The 13,674-nt window shown below is 51.4% G+C and overlaps 5 protein-coding genes across 5 annotated transcripts; 2 read left to right on the top strand and 3 right to left on the bottom strand.

Annotated features, from left to right (window-relative positions):
* Positions 1 to 271: 271 nt before the first annotated feature.
* BO83DRAFT_434398 (uncharacterized protein) lies at positions 272 to 3,216 on the top strand (the record flags this gene model as incomplete). The annotated part of the gene is made up of 2 exons (XM_025535791.1): positions 272 to 2,054; positions 2,112 to 3,216. 2 exons carry the CDS (start codon positions 272 to 274, stop codon positions 3,089 to 3,091), a joined length of 2,763 nt encoding a protein of 920 aa, XP_025391411.1. The 3' UTR covers positions 3,092 to 3,216.
* Positions 3,217 to 3,773: 557 nt separating this feature from the next.
* BO83DRAFT_375202 (peroxidase) lies at positions 3,774 to 5,024 on the bottom strand. Its single transcript, XM_025530404.1, has 2 exons — positions 4,747 to 5,024; positions 3,774 to 4,689 (listed from the first exon to the last, which is right to left on the bottom strand). The coding sequence occupies exons 1-2, from the start codon at positions 4,854 to 4,856 to the stop codon at positions 3,858 to 3,860; spliced, it is 942 nt and encodes a 313-aa protein (XP_025391412.1). The 5' UTR covers positions 4,857 to 5,024; the 3' UTR covers positions 3,774 to 3,857.
* Positions 5,025 to 5,874: 850 nt separating this feature from the next.
* Positions 5,875 to 7,398, bottom strand: BO83DRAFT_305877 (MDR family MFS transporter; the record flags this gene model as incomplete). The annotated part of the gene is made up of 1 exon (XM_025527278.1): positions 5,875 to 7,398. One exon carries the CDS (start codon positions 7,396 to 7,398, stop codon positions 5,875 to 5,877), a length of 1,524 nt encoding a protein of 507 aa, XP_025391413.1.
* Positions 7,399 to 8,200: 802 nt separating this feature from the next.
* Positions 8,201 to 10,183, bottom strand: BO83DRAFT_457273 (uncharacterized protein; the record flags this gene model as incomplete). Its single annotated transcript, XM_025537097.1, has 1 exon — positions 8,201 to 10,183. The coding sequence occupies one exon, from the start codon at positions 10,181 to 10,183 to the stop codon at positions 8,201 to 8,203; it is 1,983 nt and encodes a 660-aa protein (XP_025391414.1).
* Positions 10,184 to 11,231: 1,048 nt separating this feature from the next.
* On the top strand, positions 11,232 to 12,656 carry BO83DRAFT_305838 (HSP70/90 family co-chaperone CNS1; the record flags this gene model as incomplete). Its single annotated transcript, XM_025527275.1, has 3 exons — positions 11,232 to 11,529; positions 11,607 to 11,879; positions 11,941 to 12,656. The coding sequence occupies 3 exons, from the start codon at positions 11,232 to 11,234 to the stop codon at positions 12,654 to 12,656; spliced, it is 1,287 nt and encodes a 428-aa protein (XP_025391415.1).
* Between the last annotated feature and the right edge of the window lie 1,018 nt (positions 12,657 to 13,674).

Raw genomic sequence — 13,674 nt, forward strand, 5'->3', positions numbered from 1 at the left:
CCTAACTAAAGTGTTCTCTCCTTGCAAATACACCCCAATAAACGGATATTGCAGTGAATCTCAGTATATCTGAGCCTTCATCACTGTGTAACATGAGATCTCCCTGGGGTATAAGTATGAAGCAGATTGATCGCTCTCTTCACATTTTCTAGCACCTCGAAAGCAGCTGATCTGCCTTGTGTTCCTTCCAAAGCCAAGTAACCGGTCTTCATTCACATTAAAAAAAATTCTCTCTGCAAAAGAACTTACGGTCCTCGCAGCAATAAGCAAAATGGAGTCAGCCTCGCAGCCTATTGAATATGTCGAGTGTAGACATCCGCTCTTCGATGTTGACCAACTCGAAGAGCCTGCCGAGACAGACCAACTATGCGGGAAACGCATCAAGACGTTGACCGATATTCTGCTCAACGGGGGCAGGGGCGTATACGACAAGCTGCTGGATTTTCATGGCTGGGGTTATAAGTATAACACTGATTCTCATTCTTCCCTTCAGCCAAGGCGGGCAAAAGTGGCTATCCTGGTGAAAATCATCTGGAATCAAGCTGAATATCACCAGCCCAAGTCAGTAGAAGAACTCTTCAACTGGGAAAGGGACGCCGGCCCTCGATTGCTGAGACAGGGGTGTGTTCAGGGGTTGAACAATTACCTACCCATAAGTAGGCGTTCTCCTGATCCCCCAAGGGTTTTGCAAGCATCAAACTCACGGACCCGTGGATCTGTTAGGACTTCAGGTGATCTACCGGAGGAGTATGTGAAGGTTATGGAGAAACAACTATTTGGTATTGGTAGGCTCGACGAAGAGCTTCTGGAACTTGCGACACCAGAAGGGGACCAAACTGAAGAAGAACAAAGCGAACACATTGAAAGTAGTACTGACAGCTCGGAAGATTCCGAACATACAGAGTGGGTCCCTTCAACCAGTCCTGAGGACCAGGAAGTCGAGGATGAAATGACCGAACTCGAAGAGGAGGAAACCTCTGACCGTGATGACGGGGATCCTATGGAAGAATGTTCCTCGGGTGGCAGAACACCAACTCATACTACAAAAGTGGAAAGCCCTGCTACGCAGCATAGAGAAAGCTTCTCAGAGAGCCGGAGACCAAGTGGACAGAACACCGAAGGTGTCAGTGACCCTAACACCACAACTTCTACATCCCAGCAGTTCCGGAGAGCAGAACCACTACCTACCCAGCATGCTCAGTTAGTTACTGAGGCAGTGCAACGTGCTGTCATGAAATTCGCTTATCACGAGCTTGAACGCCATCAGACTGCTGCCCCGTTGGACATGCCACGACAATGGCTGACCGCCACCTTAAATACCATGAACAATGTCCAGTACAGCTTACACCCAGTAACAGCTGAGGTAGAGCTGCACTTCTCAGACAACCCGCAACGCCCCCGGTATACCAGGTCTTATAGAGGCCGAGGCCCTGTTAGCACGAACTGCAGCGAAAGTGCGATTGGCTGTGCTATCATCGCAGGCCGACTGCTAGATGCCGGGTCCACCAACATCGACCGCAAGCAGCCGGGCTGGCAGAATCGCTTCACAGCTACTGAGCGAGCCTTCATTGAAGCGACCGATGCTCAATGGGATTTTCTCGATAGAGAAGTGAGTCTTGGGCTAGTCGAATGCTATGCTAAGTTGCTCCCAGAAAATGCTCAACTGGGCACGGGGCCTACTCAGGATATGCGAACCGTCTGGCGCACTTTTACGCGTAGTTTTGACCAGTTCGCGTACTCATACAATGAAGAGACTACTGCGCACTGTGAGTGTGGGTCATCCAGGGATAGCAAAACCACTGTGGATGGCACCCGCTTGACCACTCTGGCACCGCCTGTGCTCGAGACTGATCGGAACGGCGTAAGTATGGAGGAAGTGCTATCTCGGGTATTTGACCCTCAGCGCCAGAGAACCTGCATCGAATGTAACCACTCGGTTAACTATGAGAGACGATTCAATAACGTCCCCATGCGCCCGGTAGTGGAACTCGGTCCTAATGTGTCTATACGGTCGCATACAAAGGACATTACCCTATCATATCATGATGATGCTGGTGAGGGGCAGAGAGTCACATACCGCTGGATAGGAGGGATATACTCACCAGCACCAGGTTTATTGTGCCTCTTGTGGACTGGTGCCGAACGTGGGGTGCGCTGCACGAACCTGTGTTCGTATGAAAGCCATTTGCACGACGGAGCCATACTTGGACTTCCCATGGCAGAAACCCGCCCGGACCAAGTGCCTGAGCATTTTTGGAGGAATCAGCAGATCCCCTTGCTCTTCTACGAGCGGGTTATGAACCCGAGTATTGGCGAGCTCCAAGTAGCTGTGAGTGCAGTTAGCGGCATGCTAGAGTCTGCCTCCCAGGGTGAGCTTTTCCTCCAGCAAAGTCCTGGTTGGGCCCCGCCCGAACTACCACCTCGGCAGCAGAACCAATATCCTTGGATACCTTTACTGCCTGAAAGTATGAGACGCTTTAAATGTGCCAATTCAGATCTTCGAGACATGCTAGTCCGAGGTACGCAACCCCAGGCGCAACCCCAGGTACAACCCCAGAGACAACCCCAGGTACAACCCCAGGTGCAACGCCAAGAGCAGGCTGCACCTAGCAGGCCTAGAAGAGCGCGAGCACAGCCTTACGTTCCAGCTCATCCATACGCGATTATGTCCATGTCCCCCACACCGATCATGTCAGCAGATACGCCATCCCCTGCGATCATGATGTCAGCTTCACCGTATGTAGGTGGTGCAATGCCACCGCCTCCTAGGGCCAGGCCGATGTATATAACTAGGCCAGAATATTATGTGCCTCCTGCCAGTCCTGTTCGGCAACACCCCCCTCTCCATAATGCAGCTCTCCATGGGTCTTTGGCTCCCTCTCCTGTAGCCTTGCCTCAACAGAGAGTCGCTTACAGTCCGGGGATTCCGACCACCAATCCACCCTCTTATGAAGTCGTACAGGCGATGACCAACCAAATGCAGCTGACACACCCGGGTCAATCCTCCTCGCCGCGACAACAACCACAGCTACCACCAACCCATCCGGAGTATTGGGTGAATAGACCCGGCCACCATGGGCCTCGCCACTGAGGTCTTCACCTGCAGCCCCGCCAGACGCAAGACGACCATGAAGACATGCTAGCCAACCAAAAATGAAGAGCGATGGATTGAGACTCTCCCCCCTACAGCTTGGGTTCGGGTTTCAGATATGATAGATAGAATACAACATAGACAAGACAACTATTTTCTAAATTCAAAAAGCACTTACTACTGCATCAGATTCAATAACGAAGACATACTGTCCGATATACTTTCATGGGTAGAATGCCGTCTTCAGCGGTGGTAAGTTCATTTATTTACTCAGAGAACGGATCCCGGTCCAGAAATCCGGGGAACAATAAAAAGGGGAAAGGAACTAGGTCATACCAGCACAATAACCCTTTCTCTCAATAACCGAGCAGCTTTAGTACCTCTAGCCTCCCGACTAGCAAGGATGGAATGGAGTAACCTAGCACGGCCACTGGGCTGGTTTCAAAGGTGAACGCGTTGCCAGCTATGCCGGTGGGGGCCAATGACGGCCGGGCCAAAGTCAGCGCATGGACCTTTCCCCGCATTCATTGAATCCCCCGGCCTTTTTCCCTTTCTCTCTTTTATGTCTCTCCCTCGCTTCTTTCTCTCTCCTTGCTTTCTTCTTTCTCTCAACTACTCGAAATGACGGGCCTCTTCGTTTCTTCATTATGAATGAACTTGAGATTTATTACTCTAGTCAATGTACACACGCTTCGGTCTCTATCCCATTCTCTAAATCCTTCTATGGTATATCAAATCATGATCCTCCCAAACATCCATTGCGTATTTACAGCCTAGCCCGCACAGGTTCGGCCTTCGGCTTCTTCGGTGGTCCTGTCGGCGTGTTGCTCTTCTTAGGAGCAGAGATATAACCTCCCTTGACATTGTCGGTGTTGAGGACAACACCCTTCTCGTCTCGCCGAATACCCAGCTCGACCAACTTCGCGAATACCTTCGCAAAGTGGTCAAAGAACAAGTCCTTGTCCTCTGCATACTTCTCCACCCACTGTCGGAAGGATGGGTCCGTCTTGAGTGCAATATCGGTGGGCAGCATCATCAACAACTCGTCTCCCTCCTCCGCATCCGGGTCCTCATATACGAACTGGCTCATGCCGTTCGCCAACTTCCGAGGAGTCCACTCCAACTTTAATAGAAGCTTAAAGAACTGATTGGAGAATCGTGTTGGGTTGTTCACCCAGGGTCCTTCGAACCCACTGCGATCGGTATGGCACCGACCCAGATTGTGTCCTCCCGCCAACGCCACAATCTCCTGGTCGTTGAAGCCCATCCGGTTGAAGATGAAGCGGAGATGGTCTGCACCCTGAGCACCGTCAGGTAGCCGGCCACGAGGCGGTACCTTGGAGTCGTCGACGAGGTCCGTCCGACCTGGCTTCCACTCGACTTCCGGCCCGCCCATCTCCTTGATCGCCACCACGCCTGCTAACGTCCACAAATCGGAGTATGTAATCCAAGGATGCTTCTCCTTTACAGGTTCTAAGAATGCCCGACCGTATTGAAGGCCTGCGTTTGACGGATCACCCCCCTCTGCTTCATATCGCATGCCCGCACCGTTGCTGCCGCCCGTGTCGGTTTCGGCGTCGTAGGTACCCGCGGAGTGCCTGCTCAGGGGTTAGTGGCGACTGACATGTGAAACATTCAGCCTAGAGGCGACTCACCATGCCAACCGGACAAATACTGGGCCCGCGCTTCCATCATCATAGTCTGGCTTCTTCAGTTGTGCGACAATGTCCTTGCGGACGGCGTTGTAATCGCCCGGGCTGCTCATCTCGGCCGATAGATCGGTCGTCCGGGGTAGTGCGGTGGGTCGGAGATAGGGGATGTGAAAATTGTTCACGCGATGCTGGAAATTTCGTGAAGGTTGCAGCACAGGAACACGGTAACTAGGGATTAGGAAAGAAAAGAATGATCACCAGAGATAGGGAAAGAGAACGAAATAAGGAGCGTTCCTTTTGTTGGCAAGACACATGAAGGGATGGCGACCAGTGGATCCGCGGCCCGAATTCATGGAGGGCCAGTGCCTGTGCCGAGGTTCATCGCCAGGGCGGCGAACTGGACCCGTCTTTGGGAACTCGCTGAAACTATCGCTCCCAGTCCGATTATTGCTTATCGGATTTGCTGATTGGACGTTCACTACGGTGCAGCGATTAATCGACCCATCTTCATATGAAGGGAAGCATTTTACTGGTATTCTCATTGCTATCTAGAGGAGATTGCGACCATGTGGTTTCTCCAGCACTTGGATGAAGGAAATGAGGTCACCGATGTGTGTTCTTTGCCATCCTGGCTCCTTCAGTTGAATCAATTGCCGTTACCCTCGGAATTTGGATTCCCGGTTTTTGCTCCCGCCTAGACGGGCGTCCGGAATTCTAGGCTTGTCGAGCAATCACGAGCAATGCAGAGCAGCACACTTTGATTGGTTCTGCAGCTGCAGACTTATTTGAATTGTCCAATGCCAGTAAGGAGAGGGCGCGTTTCTGATTTAGCGTGATGCGAATAGCAGCGCACTGAAAATCAACGATAGAAAGGTTTGCACTCGCGATTATGGGCACGCAATAATAAGGGCCGAGGGCCATAAGATCACCCGGAATGACTGCTATCCCCTTCGCATATCCCGTTGCAATATGGTGGCTCATCTGTCATACGCTGGGTGTCAAGTTAATCTATTAACTGAATAGTATTTTGGATTTGCCACTATGCAGGCGGGCTCTGTGGCTATGTCTATAATGAGCACGCCGGATTATATATGCTGTATCTCCATTCCTTATCGAAATGATGAAAAACGATCATTCAGCTGCTTTTTCCAGCCGATTCTCCTCCTGGCCCGGTTTCGGTCTGCTCTTGATGAGATAGAGCACACTGATGGCAACTCCAAGCCCACCCAGTCCGATACCCATGTACAAGGCTCCGCGATACCCTTTAAGCGTATCATGGAAGGTTTGGCCACCGTTATTCACATGCACCTCGACAGTGCCCGCAAAGCCCAGCCCCAGCGAGATGCTATAATTAACGACCGTCGTGACCAACGACGCTGCAACACCCTGATGGCGACGCCCGACCGCATTCGACAAGACAACTGTGGCCGCAGGGAACGACATGTCCATTCCCCACGGAGTGACCAACAGCGTTACAAAGGTCAACGCCCAATACGTCTGATGAACCGGAGCGATAGCCGAAAATATATTACCCAGGGTGAAAGCCACCATGGCCATCAGCATGATCCAGCCGGGCCGCATTTTCGCCATGAGGAGTCCCGTCGTGAATGAGGCCGTCAGTCCGGACAAGGCCGGCGGTATGAACTGCGCCGATGCCAGCAACGGCGATATGCCTCGGATATTCTCCAGGAACCGCCAGAAGTAGTAGACCCAGATGCCGAAACTGGCCCAGCCACATGCAATGCAGCCCAGGATAAAGCAGACGTCGAGATCCAGTGCGTGGAAAGGGATGAGTGGCTTGGCTGCGTACTTGATCTCCCAGACGAAGAACATGGCTAGAATCAGGGCTCCGATGATTAGCAGGACGTATACATATGCCTCCTGCCATCCTACCACGGGTGCCTGATTCCACGCGATGTTGATCAGAACCAAGCCTGCAACTCCGAAGAATGCCCCGGCCACGTCTAGTTCAGACATCAGCTGCGCAAGCGACATACCCTGCGCAACTGACGGGGAAGGAGGAATCGCAAGGAGGGACATGATCGCCAACACAAAGCAATAGATCGCCATGGCCCAGAAAGTCCACGGCCACCAAGCGAGCTGGGAAAACAGCGACGCAAAGATGGCTCCCAAAACGGCGCCGTTTGGCGCGGTAGCCCCGAAGAGCGAGAAGACCATATACTTCTTCTTTCCCGGTCGATATGTCGCACCCAGCAGCGCCAGGCCATTAGGAAGGAGCATCGCAGGCCCGATGCCTTGTAAGGTACGCGCAAAAATGAACAGGATGTAGTTCGAATACACACTCACCCCCGCCACCAGGGACCAGATCGCGAACCAGATCCACCCGGTGATATACAAGATACGGTATCCGAAAATATCGCCACAGCGGCCGAAGAATAGAATGAAAGTGCCGACAGTTAGGGAGTACCCAGCGATCAACCAACTGGAAATACCAGGGTTGGTGATGCCGAAGCTGTCGCTGATGATCTCAAGTGGGGCGAGGGTGTTTCCGAGCGCGGCCTGCGTCATGAACTGCGACATGCAGACCACAAAGACGAAGACGAGCTCATGAAGAGGCGAGAAGGTCTGAACGGCCGAGCGGATGGATTCTGATCGCGAAAGTGTGGCTTCGAGTGTACTGTCTGAGGAGGCCATCTCGGCGGTTGTATCGGTCATGATGATGATCGTCGTCGGGAAGCTTATTAGCAGCTGTTTAGGACGGGCCGTTGAAGTGTATGCCGTCAGCCACTATGCATTGAAGAATCGGTAAAATTCACCCCAGAGGCTTCCCTTTCCTCTCTCCCTTTTTGTTCCCCTGTTGAAAGGGCTCCCCAGAGTGATCTGGGAAGGTTTTCATGAACAAGAATCAGGAGTAAGGTTGACCGTTGAGCTGATGTCACCTCGGGTGGGAAAAAAAAGTTTACAACGTGGGAAAGAGGAAAAAAAAAGTGGGAATGGGTGGGGACGGCAACGGTCTTCGAAGAAGTTTCTACGGAGTACCAACACCGGTTATCGGACTTTGCCCCTGGCGCTTACACAGTAGGGAGGTGGGTATCTGACCCTTTATCTCTTTGCTGGTCGTCTTTAGTCTCGGATTTCGGTGGTTGTGTTATCTCGGTGTGTTGATTTAATTGCTTTTGATTACGGCTGAGATGGCTGGTGACCTTTGTGGGGGGTTACACTACAGCTATTACTAGTTTAGTTTGTATGCGTACTACGTAGATGTAGATTGCATAGTTAGCTTAGGATTCAGTAATTGAGCAGTGAGTTGTCCTGTTAAATTCGCCGCGGCACTACCTCTTCTTCGTTGATGAAAGTACTTCCGAGCTTGTCGTCTTCGTCATTCTTAATCAATCTAATCTAGATCGATAGACGAGAGTATATAGGTCCAATCATACCCAACATAAATACACTCTTCTAACCATAAATCAATTAATCTGGCAATTTCTTCCCAACCTCACAACTCAACTCCCCCCTCAGCATCACAATCACCATCAACATCAACCTCACTCTCATCAATCAACCGATCCATCCTCCTCACAACCTCCCTCGTAACCCTCACCGTCCTCTGCAACGTATCCATCGCATTCCTCCTAACCCCATCCCCATCCCCAATACCCCCATCCATCTCCCCTTCTACCCCCTCCCACACCTCCCTCCCCTTCTCCCTCCATACCTCCCACCACCCCGCAGCCACCATCTCCCGCCGACTCACCATCTCCTCCCTCTTACTCACGCGGTCCTCCCGCTCCGCGACCCTCCTCTCCCGCTTCACCAGATTCCCCTTCTGCCGCTCATACCGCTCCTGGTACCGCATCTTCAACTCCCCTTCGCGCACGATCCGCATTACCCGGTCTACGGGTGCCGCGTCCTCCGCGCTGAAGTCACCGGAGATTGTCCGGCTGTTGACGAAGTACATCGTGTTGGAGATTTCGTTGGCTAGGTTGCGGAGATGTGTGGCGCGGTGGTTTGGGGCGCTGCTGAGGTGGGTGTGCAGGTCGGCGAGGAGGGTGAAGGGCGTGGTTGATGGGGGGTGAACGGGTTGTGATGATGGCGGCGGGGATGACTCTGTGGGGGTGCTGGTGCTGGTGCTGGCGCTGGCGCTGCTAGTGGTAGTGGTAGTGGTAGTGCTGAGGTTAGACGGTGAAGTGGGCCAAGGGAGGGCGTATGCTTGGGGGGCTTCTGAGTTTGGTGATGAAGAGGAAGAGATGGATGAGGAAGGTGGGTCTGACATGGTTTCTTCGACATCATTGTCGGAAGAGGGATCTGACATGGTCTCTTCGGCATCACTTTCGGATGAGGAAAGCTCGATGATAAGCCCCGATCGAGCGTCGTAGAAGCAAGGAAAGGGGGAGGGACGAGGTTGTCCGTCTCCACCCCATCTTTCTTCGTTCTGTTGCTTTTCTTCTTCTTCTTCTTCAGCCTCAAAGTCACATCCAAAGCTTGCTGTATCGTACTCAGCAACAGCCCCTGTCTGGGAACTGATAAGAACCTGTCTCGAAGGGCCTTCGACCACGTTGACAACCTCCTCTTCCTCCTCATACTCCGTCTCTTCTCCCATTTCCATCATGTCATCGTCGGATCCATAAGATGTGGTATCATCTTCGTCATAGTCATCTTCCTCTTCATGTTGGAAGACCCCATGGTCCTCCTCACGGTTCATATCCAACCAAGCAGCAACGCCTGCTTGATCCATCTTCTCCCTCGAGGACATGAAACCCTCGTTTGTCTTGCTCTCCTCACAGCCCATATCCATCCAAGCAGCAACACCTGCTCGGTCCATCCTCTCTTCCGGTGGTAATCTAACTCCCCCATTCGCGTCCGTCTCATTCCACTTCTTCCACTCCTTCCACTCGGGATCATCGTCAACCGTAACTGACGACGAAGTTTTGGCGTCATCATCCACTGCATGAGATCCTCCCTCATCAAGGTGAGTCATGCCCAGCGCGGCAAGCATGGAAGCTTGGTTGGCATTGTACATGTCATTCTCGTCCTCTCCTTTCATGCCAGTCATTCTCATTCCCATGTCCATTCCTGTCCCGGCCGTCTGGAAGTGGTCGCACGGACAGTATGGCACGGATGTCTCGTGCATGTTTTGATCACCATAGCCATGATCATAATTACCCATCATGTATGTGGCTGGGTATTCTGCAGCTGATGGACTTGCCTCAATGTTGGGGATGGTCGTTGAGCGATTGCCCCAGAAGCGGTTTGCCTCAGTGACAAGCTGTGAGACCTCAATGTTGGAGCAGTTGTCCACGAGGGTTTGATCGCTGCTGTTGAAGCTGGTATTAGTAGACACGCCTGGGGGGAAGAGGTAGGGTTGGATGATGGGTTTATAGTTGCTGTTGTCTTCAACTGGAGGATCAATGTCGCGGTCTGAGGTGAGAGTAGTGATGGAGGGCGAGTTGGCGTTGACGGGGTGGAAGTTGCGAGACATGAGTGAATGCCACAGTTGTGTATGTGGCTGTGCACTTACAGAACTGGGACGGATGATGTGAATGAGGTACTGGATAGCCTAATATAACACAAGATATACTAGGATATACTAGGTATCGCAGCAGAAACAAGGGAAACAAAGAGATGTGCTATTAGGGTTTTGAGTGGTGATAATGTGCTCACTACTAAGGAGTAGCGGTACTTGAGGGTGACACGGAGGTACCTTTTATAATTATTGCTATACACTATATACGGTGAACTTCGACTTATATCCCATCAGAGTAATGGTAGAGATCAAATGACATGGTTAAAGTTACACATGTGAAAGACAAATGAGACTTCATTGGAGCTGTTAGTGAATGGGAATGGCTGTGTCGGTGGCTTCCGTAAGTAATGTATTGTGAAGTGAATAAAATTGTGAATTTAAATGAGTTGAAAGAGAATTAGATGGAGGACTCGTCTATTGTTTCATTGCTTTCGTTCACTTGTCCCTCTCTGCTTCCCGTTATATAACCCGTCCCAAGTCGCAAGTCTCCCTCCAAGCAAGGTGTTCTCCCCAAGGATACTTGATTTAAAAGGGAGAGTTTCGCAACCAGCTATTAACAAACTGCACCTGACCATTCTTGGTCTACTGTGTTTGGTCTAGTAGTCACTCTTCATCCATTGTGCAGGTTCTTGTCTGGATGAACGATCCTCTTTGTAAAGTCGTGTGCGGATGATCTAGGATTGACGGCATCTGCCGTACACTGCAATTCCCTTCGCTAACCTCCGACCTACCGGCATGAACCATCCTACAAGCAAAAAAGAGAAGAATACACATTATTGCTACCTGACAACTACAATCCCACCCATCGGGAACAACCACATCCATCAACCATACCTGATCCATCAACAGATAAGATAAGGGCTAACCCCTCCCCACCAGTTTGCATGATTTGCATCTCCGATAACAGCAAATTCCTCTTTCCCATGACGATCATCTCCATTCCCCCTCACCCCAAAACAGATCACATCTCCTTCTCAGATTCATAACCTCACATTGAACCAAAATGGGCCAAATAGAAGAACTCCCCGACGACTACGACGAGTCGCTCGAAGTCAACAAGCAGCCCCAACAACCCCCCGCGACCGAATCCAAAGATGAATTCACCCCACCTCCCCCGGAGGAGCTCCCCATCCCTATCAAGGAAGAGCGCCTCAAAGACCTGAATGCCGGCGCGGACCCCATGGCACCTCAAATGCCGCCTGCCATGGAGGCCGTGAGCACGCACACGACAGACGAGCTGGCGGATATCCTGAACCGCACGCCGCTGTTCATGACGGATATCAACAAGGCGTATGATGAGAGTTAGTTTTCCTCCCTAATTTCATCTTTGGAGATATCTTGGTTGGATGATAGGCTGACGGGGTATGCATGTGGGTAGACGGCGAAAACCCTTTCCTTGATGCGATCCGCGCGCTCCAGAACGAGGGTACCCGCGGCGATGTCGCGCAGAACTTCCGTGAACAAGGAAACGAAGCTGCTCGCGAGAAGCGCTGGGCTGATGCGAAGGAGCATTACTCCAAGGGTATTGCGGTCTTGCTGGCCAAGGAGGATAAGTGGGATAAGCCTGAGGATGAGAAGGAGGAGGCCCGGTTGCGGAGGGAGGTCGAGGAGGCGTGCTATATTAATCGCGCGCTGTGCCATTTGGAATTGAGTAGGTGTTTCCTTGTGTCCTGAAGTAGGGGGGGGGGGGAGGAAGTTGCTAACGTGGATAGAAAACTACCGATCCACGACCCTCGACTGCGCAGCTGTGCTGAAGCTGAACCCAAAGAACGTGAAAGCATACTATCGGTCCGCCATGGCGCTGTTTTCGCTGGATAAGATTATCGAGGCGGAGGATGTGGCGTCCCGGGGATTGAAGCTGGATCCGAACAACAAGGCTCTTCAATTGGTTGCTGGGAAGATCGGCGAGCGCAAGGCTGTGCTTGAGCGCATCGCGGCGAGGAAGAAGGCCGAGGATGAGCGTACGCGTAAGGAGAAGACGCTGCTTAGTGTTGCGCTGAAGGCGCGCCAGATCCGTACTCGTAAGACGGATCAGCCGCCTGAGATGGAGGACGTGGGCATCAGACTTTCGCCCGATCCGTTGTCGCCGGAAAGTACGCTTGAGTTCCCGGCTGTGTTCCTGTATCACATGGATGCGCAGACGGATTTCATCAAGGCGTTCTCCGAAATGCATTCGATCGAGGATCATCTTGACTACATCTTCCCGTTGCCGTGGGATCAGAAGGGAGAGTACAGCATCAATACGGTGGAATGCTTTATGGAGACGGTTACCGGTGGTTTGATCCGCGCTGGCAAGAAGGTGCCATTGGTACAGATCCTTGGTGGTGGTAAGGTTGAGGTTGTGGATGAGTTGGTGAAGATCTACATTGTGCCGACCAGCAAGAGCGCTAAGTTCATTGCTGAGATGAAGGCGCGCAAGGAGGCTTGAAAGCAATCAGTTGTTTGAGTCTATTGCAGATGTTGGAAGCCGCTGGGTTATGCCAGGGCCATTTGAACGGACGGCTGTCCATTCGCCTATGTTGCGATCAGTCCCGCGACATTCTCGAGTCGAGTCCAAAGTTGAGCATGTATACATGCTGCCTGGACCGGCTCTTCTATTATATACCCACTGAGGTTTTGCGGCTGATAGCCGTTGTATATAACATCCTATGATGACGCCTAGACTATGAACGCACTTCCTACAACGGACGCATTATATCCAACTGTCACATTCGCAGCTACACTGGCCTTTCTTTGTTTAATGTCCTGCTTTATGGTACTAACACGAACTCTTCCATTTACTCCACTTAAGATACCGTTCCAGCAGCAAAGTTTGTTTGAAACTTACCTGATATACTCTATTGAACTGAACCACATGTTCTTATCAATTATTTTTTGAGCGGTTGCTCGAAACAAGTCTTTCTGAGTCACATACTGCGTTCAGCTGTTGACTTCTTTCTGGATACCCCACAGACCACCCTCTGAGAATTCAACACCTGCTTATTTCCTTCTCAGTCATGTTACTACTTCAGTGGTTATTGCTTTGGAGTCAATATGGACTGTTCTTTCACCAGACATCACACTATACCGGCGCGCTAACCAGTAGACCAAACACCATCTATCACGTCCTGGGGGGACAGAAACAGAGACATGTCCCAACCTATCATATACTATAGACAATATATGGTTTTGAAACATACCTTTACAGATTCAATCATAGTTCTCTGCTATGCACAGCATGTCTCAAAATCCAATATCGCCGCCAGCATAACCCCGATATCAATGCAATTACTGCCAGTCACTATGAGGTACAAACGGCACGCAGTGCGGTTCGGCATCATCATCATCTCGTCAACGAAACAGAAAAACATTCAGTGAGTGAGTCAGACATCGCATCGTTATGTTCCAGGACGTAACCCCTAGATGATCCATGTCACTGCCTCACCATGATACGCATACTCCTGGGG

This window comes from Aspergillus eucalypticola, assembly GCF_003184535.1.
Source record: "Aspergillus eucalypticola CBS 122712 chromosome Unknown BO83scaffold_4, whole genome shotgun sequence".
Classification (NCBI taxonomy): domain Eukaryota; kingdom Fungi; phylum Ascomycota; class Eurotiomycetes; order Eurotiales; family Aspergillaceae; genus Aspergillus; species Aspergillus eucalypticola.

Excerpts from the sequence above, each read along its gene's own strand:
- BO83DRAFT_375202 (XM_025530404.1), bottom strand. The coding sequence starts at position 4,856 with ATGAGCAGCCCGGGCGATTACAACGCCGTCCGCAAGGACATTGTCGCA. Across the intron at positions 4,690-4,746 it reads GTATTTGTCCGGTTGGCATG|GCACTCCGCGGGTACCTACG; the intron begins GTGAGTCGCCTC and ends ACCCCTGAGCAG.